This window comes from Panthera pardus, unplaced genomic scaffold (assembly GCF_024362965.1).
Source record: "Panthera pardus isolate Hobbes unplaced genomic scaffold, ASM2436296v1 HiC_scaffold_11, whole genome shotgun sequence".
Classification (NCBI taxonomy): domain Eukaryota; kingdom Metazoa; phylum Chordata; class Mammalia; order Carnivora; family Felidae; genus Panthera; species Panthera pardus.
This window is the reverse complement of record NW_026526666.1, coordinates 90517177-90523748: the sequence shown is the minus strand read 5'-3', so window position 1 is coordinate 90523748 and position 6572 is coordinate 90517177. Positions and strand designations below refer to the sequence as shown.

Sequence of the window (6572 nt, the reverse complement as noted above, 5' to 3'; positions counted from 1 at the left end):
CAGCAATGCCATTTTCTTTTCCTTTTTCATAACATTAATCTTGGTTACATGTTAGGGACTTCCCCTTTGGGAGATTTTTAAAAAAACCACTCACATTCCCACACCCGTTACACAGCTACTGCTATCATTTTGGTATGCTTCCTTCCATTTCTTTTTCTTTACATTCATTAGACTTATCAACAGCTGGATTCAATGGGCACAGATTGAGCACCTTTGGGTATTCTGTGGCAAGCATGGGCAGAAGAAAATGACCCAAACTTGGGCCAGGCCCTTGATGTGCCCAGAGTCTGGCTGGGAATCTGACAGGTACACCCAAACGGGGCTGGAGGCTTAACTCAGTGTTCTAATGAAGGCTCAGAGTGATGCGGAGCCCAGGGGGCTGGGGTCACCTTGTGATGGGAAGACTGGAGCCCTGCATGGCCCTCACATCCAGATGATTGAGACATCAAGAGATTCCTGTCAAATGTGAATCTGTCTAACTTTCTTTTGTCAATGAACACCAAAGACATAGTTCTGAGAAACTTTGCTGTTTGAGATCGGGTCAGTGAGATGAAGAATCCCACTCTTGTCTAGTGGGTCAGAGCCAGATTTGACACAGAGAAGCAGCGTGGATTACCACCCCAGGTGCAGAGCTTCAGACAAGAGGTTTTGGACACAACGGTCCATATTTATCTTAACTTTGTGGTGTCCAAGGAAACACGGCTATGAATCTACTTCTGGTCTCAAGCTAGATGTTAACCTCTTTCTACAAGACCAAGTTTGCCTTGAGCCTGTCAACACTGCTTCATTTCAATTTCACCTAAATTCCAAAGTTCCCCCAAATCCTACAATAATAACCCTGTTTCTTCCTTTCTTTCATGAGACACCCCATGGTTTCTCTGGATGCTTGTGGCATTAAGTCAATAAACTTAACTTTGTTAAACTATACCTGTGTCCCTGGTGGTCTTTACCAGGCTGGCTTTATCATAAAAGTCAAGCCTTCTCTGTTCATTCACTCACTCATTGAGTCATTCAACAGATGTCCACCCAGCCTATGCTCAGCTTCAGGTGCTGGAGACACGGGGACAGGACAGTCAAGGTCTTTGGCCTTGTGGCCACTGCCTAGTGGGCGAAATAGAAAATAAACAGATAATAACAATACAGATTGACAGGCTATAAAGGGATTGCATAGGTGTCTTTAGAAGAGGGGGGATAGCAAAGGCTGCTCTAGAGAGGCAACATTTGAACTGGATCCTTGATGAACAGATGTCAGGAAAGAGCACCACAAGCAGAGTCACCAAAGAGGTGACGATGAACTTCTTGGGTTTGCAAAATAACTACAAGGCCGCTGTGCCTGGAGCAGTGAGTGAACAGGAGGATGGGGAAAGATGAGGAATGTGGGGCAAAGTGCAAAGTTTACATTTTATCCTGAGTGATACAATAATCTTACACGGAGCCACAACATATAAACTTTTCATATAAATGTATAAACCTTTAAAATCGGAGCTGCTCTGGGACTTAAACCATCCCCTACCCCCACTGCACTCCAGCAGTTTCCTGAAGCATTCCCCAGGAGCCTAAGAATGGGATGGGGTGGGGTGTACAACTGGAAGTCTTTAATGCAGTCCAACCCTCTCATTTTACAGATGGGGAAACCAAGGCTGACAGGGAGTGAAACGTGGAAACTACCCTGTAGGGGTGAGTGGGGGAAGGGCCCACAGTGGTGGAGGTAGGGGTGGGGCCATAGCAAGGAGCCTGGCTATCCAACCACCAGCTGGAGAACCTGGCAATCTAGGGGGTTACTAACCAGCAGTGGCAGTGTAGACAAAAGGCACATCTTCTCTTCCCCAGTGACATTGGTTGGGAGTGGGGTGAGGTGGGGGGTGTGAGAGGTTAGGGAGAGGGGTGGAGAGGGTTGGGAGGTGGTGATAACCCGGGAGGGGTCTTTGGAGTGCCCCTCTTAATTCCCTAGCATGTCCCATTTGGATAGGGCAAATGGGAGGAGAGCCGGCTGGGCCACCTGAGTGCCTTGTCCTTGGCCAAGTCCCTTCCCCTTCAGGGTTAAGACCGACGTGGAAGGGCTGCCTTAGCATCTTTGCACTTCCTCTTACATGCTGTGCTATTTTAACATGTGTGCCCCCGACTCAACTCCAGGCTAAACCCAGACTCAAACCAGCTAAGTGTGACTTCAAAACTTCAATTCTTAACCGTCAGCAATTGGAAAGTCTTGGGGGGGAAGAGGGACACAGGGCTGAGACCGAGCTTTCTATACACAGGATCTTCCCCTGGACAGAAGGACAAATCCACGTGGCACATGCCCACTTCTGTCTGGGTACACGGACGCAGGGGTACTTATTAGACTGTGCCCACCGCCTCACGTGGAGTGATTTCACGGGGCGTCACACAGGATGGCGGTTTCCAAACAGCAGCCACCCAGCCCTCTATGTTGGTTTCTTTCCTCTGGGTGGTGCAAAGAGTCAAGGGTGTAACCTCAGGGTGGGGCGCTGAGTCAGCTGCGGGCCGGCTCCTGGAGTGTCTCAATTCCCGGTTCAACTTCTTTTCATTTTGCAGCTGGGCAAACTGGGGCTCAGAGAAGCAGAGAACTTCCCAGAAGCCGAGAGGCTGCCTAGGCAGTACCACAGCTCCACGCGGTAGGAAGGCCTGAGGATTGAGGAAGGCCCAAAGCCCACCACGGGTTAAAACCATGGAGCTACCACGCACCACCGGGCCCTAGAGAGACCCCCTCTACCCTATTCCGCCCCCCCCCCCCCACCCCGCTTCACTTCCAACTTCCGGCGGCCCGCCACTTCCGGTTCCGGCGGCGGGCTACAAAGCTCTGCGCTGGGTAGTTGGTTTCCTTTCCTCGGAGTCGGTTTCGGGCTTCGAGTCTGGTCGCCAGGCGCCCCCGCCCCCGTTGCCCCCTGCCTTCCGAGGTGGCACCTGCGCAGGTGAACGCTCCCTCCCTTCTTCCCTCCCGCCCGTCACTCCTTCCCCGGCGCACGATCTGTGGGGAGCCGGGGGCCGCGGCGGCGGCGGCCGCCGCCGCCGCTTTCGGAGAGGGGAAGCCCTGCTTTGCGGGTCTGCGGGCTGTCGGGGCTGGCGTGGCTCAGGGTCTCGCTGCAGTCCGGGAGGAGGAGGTCCTGGTTTGGAGCCCCAGAAGCGCTTTTCCGGCCCCACCTAGGCCCCCTGAGCCGCGCCCATATGGTGGGAGGAGCCCGACGCAGCTCCCCGCCTAGAAGCCGGGAATTTTCTACGCGGTTGAGTAGCCCCGCCACCTCCTGGCCTTGTGATCTTGGGCAAATCCCTTCTTGTCGAGCCTCCGTTTGTTTACTTGCGAATGAAAATGTCATCCTGGGTTATCGGGAGGATTGCTTGGATGAGGGACAGCTTCCGCAGAGCGTTTGGCCTGTAAAATTCAACAAATAACATCGGCTGCTGCTGTTGCTAACAGAGACGGCCGGGGCAGTAGAGAGTCGTGTGGAGAGTTGAGAGTGGCTAAGAGGATCACGTAGAAGAGAACGTGAAATGCTCAGCATAGTGTCAGCTAGGAAGTAAGTGCTCAGTGAATAGGAATTATTAACTGATGAGGGTAAGCATTGTGTCTGGTCATTGGGTTTCTAAAACTGATAGGATTTATAAGCGGGGTGAGGCGTAGAGTTGGTCCATGTTTCAGAGCCAGCCTTGGGAACTGGCCTGACAGTTGAGACTATTCTTAGAAGTCCGGGTTGTAAACACCTCTGGTGCTAAGAGCTAGAAGAATTAGTAAAAGGGTGTTTTCCTAAGTGGGTTAGGGGTTTTTTACTCAGAAAGGTTTTGGGCAGGAGGGGAATGTTTGCTTCCTCTTGAGTTGTTATGAAAGTAAGACGTGGTTGTAGTTAAAAAGAACGCAGTATAGAAAGCTATGGAATGAAAAATGTTTCTGTCTTCTGTCCCTGCCCCTAAGAAGTAAATATAATTGAAGGTGTTTGTGGATAGATCAGGCCATGTATGCTTATGTGTATGTATTTTAATTTCCTCAGGTGGGGTCACATTACACGTAGTGATCTGCATCTTGGGTGACGTGTCGTGGACGTGTGGATGTATCAGCACTCACAGGCTGACTTCATTCTTTATAAGGCCGCACTGTATTTTCTGCTGAATGGTTGACGATACTTTAATTATTTCCCTGTTCATGGTCAGTTAGGTTGTTCCCAGGATTTTGCTTTCTCACATTCCATCCAACCTTTCTTTGACTAAATATTTCCTTTTTATCCAAGGCTCCCCTGAGTTATGGGGATACTTTGCTTTGATCCTCATTCACTCTAGGTTAGTAACAACTTACTTTTGGGGAGAGTACACTCTGTTGATTGAACAAAAACCCAGATAATACGGGAAGAACAGGTGTCCTCCAGGAGTATCCAAACTGCAAGGTCTAGAATCGGTACAAGGCTCCTAGAAAATGGGTCATGGAACGTTTAGAGAAGAGGTGACTAGGTGCTGAGAACTAGTTAATGCGAAGCAGCTGGTCAGTGTTGGTGATTGTTGGCCTCTGTCAGTTGTTACCCAGGAAACTGGTTTGAGAGACTGAGGTGGGAGGGATTTTAAACATGGACACTTCTGCCACGTGGACTAAGGAGGGATTCGTTCTTGGGGGAAGGAGTTTGTTCATGAAAAAAGAGACGGTAAAACTGACCACTATTCTAGGAGTTACACTCTGTGATTGGACATACCCTGATACAGAAATTAATTTGGTCATTTCTGTACTGTCACTTGAAGTCTCTCTCTCTTTAAATAACATAGATTGCGGTTTTCCTGTAAATAACCCTTCTCTTGGACTGGGGCCCTAACCCAAATGAAGCAAAGCCTTTTTTTTTCCTGGCATTTTACAGGTATTTGGTGCGCCTCTCCCCCCTTCCCCACTGCATCTGGTTTGCTAATCGTAGAGCTGACAAGCATCCCAAGAGTTGGGAGTCTGCACTACCAGGATTCTGACTAGGTCAGTTTCCTGTACACTGATTAGAGGAACTTAAGATCTTAATCTTAATGTGGAGGCTTTTCTTTTCTAGTCTTTTCTTTCTTTGTGAAGAGGGGGCTTAGGCTCCATCCTGGGTAGCTCCCAAAGTGCTTTTAAACCCTTGTTACTCTTTGATCATGAAAGAGATGGGGAGGTGGGGTAGAAAAGACCGCAGAGTAGATGTAAATGAAGGGTAGATATACATGAACAGACTTTCATCTCTTACATTTTAGTCCTTTCTCATAACTTGCTTTTAGTCATAACTCCATAAAAGACATTGGAGGACGCAAACACCCTGGTTTTAAAGATTTTTCCCCCTATAAAACATATGCATACATAGTTCTCTGTTTTAACATAATGTAAAATACTTTGTAATGAGGGGAAAATGGATGAAAGATTGTCTAGAAGGTTCTCTAGCTAGTGAGGCCAGTGTTCTCCATCCTTTGTGCTTTGAGAATCTACATTTTGGTAAACCACTGACACATTTTTCTCCGTTGTGTCAATTGATCCAAAAGAAACAAAAATAGAATTTCTAGGACCTTTATTAAGAAACCCTGTTAAGATTGGAAAGTGGATGGAACCTGGATCTGGACCAGATCTGTGAGATCAAGGTGGTTTTAACAGTCTCTGGGGTCTGTTTCGCTCAGCCTGTCTTTTCTCTGTGTTTAGGAGTCGGAGACATCCTTTTCCAGAGTCCCAGAATGGAGACTGAAGGGTACTTAGAGACACAAAGAAATAGAGAAGTCCAGAATGATAAAATAAGGCCACCGTCAAATGAGATGGTGGCCGAGGAGTCAGAAGTTGTCCTCATATCGGCTCCCCGGGTCCAGGTTCCGCGAGAGCCTTCCGGGCTTCCACCAGAGAGCCTCGATGAAGACTCTGCCGAAGACCTTGAGACCATGCCACGAAGGAATCGTCCCAACGCTGCAGCCTCCAGGCAGAGGTTCAGGAAATTCCGCTATGAGGATGCAGCCGGGCCCAGGGAGGTCCTCCGACATCTGCAGGAGCTTGCTGGACAGTGGCTGAGACCCGATATTCACACAAAGGAGCAGATTGTGGAGATGCTGGTGCAGGAGCAGTTCCAGGCTGTCCTGCCCGAGGAGCTCCGAGCTCGGGCCCAGAGATGTCAGCCTGGGGTCAGAATCACCGGCTGAGTCCTGCCGCTGGGTCCTTGCTCAGCCTGCGCGTGAGAAGTCACCGGAGGTGCTCGTTGTTGTTGCAAGAGCCAGTCGCAGTCATGGGGAAATGTGAGCCTCGGTTTTTTTGAGCTTGGCTTTGACTAGTTGTAATAATCCGTCAAAACCCATGTCTGGACCTCCCTCTGGCTGAGGCAGCTCTAATTCCGGGGACTGAGCTCCGGAAAGAGCTTCTCTACCCTCCTGTTAGGACAATCAGCCTGTTGCTTGTTTTTGCTCTGCCGAATGCCTCCTTTTTTGCACTTTCTGACATGCTTTAATATATTGTTATGTATCCAAAGAGCTAATCGCTTCAACTTTCAGAATTCTTGATTCTTGCTGTGGTGGCATGAATGGAAGCTTCTGTAACCCCATCCAGTAAACTCGTTTGAGACGCCCTTGAAATATTAAAGTTTGGTCCTTAA

General features: G+C 49.1%; 1 protein-coding gene across 3 annotated transcripts; it reads left to right on the top strand.

Moving 5' to 3' along the window:
- Positions 1 to 2781: 2781 nt before the first annotated feature.
- LOC109274274 (SCAN domain-containing protein 1-like) lies at positions 2782 to 6572 on the top strand. 3 transcript variants are annotated; one of them, XM_053898836.1, is made up of 3 exons: positions 2782 to 2927; positions 3431 to 3530; positions 5642 to 6572. In XM_053898836.1, the coding sequence occupies exon 3, from the start codon at positions 5674 to 5676 to the stop codon at positions 6124 to 6126; it is 453 nt and encodes a 150-aa protein (XP_053754811.1). In that variant the 5' UTR covers positions 2782 to 2927; positions 3431 to 3530; positions 5642 to 5673; the 3' UTR covers positions 6127 to 6572. The 3 variants fall into 3 exon arrangements, with proteins under 3 accessions (XP_053754811.1, XP_019317260.2, XP_053754812.1); XM_019461715.2 differs by lacking the exon at positions 3431 to 3530 and having other exon boundaries at positions 2783 to 2927; XM_053898837.1 differs by lacking the exons at positions 2782 to 2927; positions 3431 to 3530 and adding an exon at positions 4936 to 4954.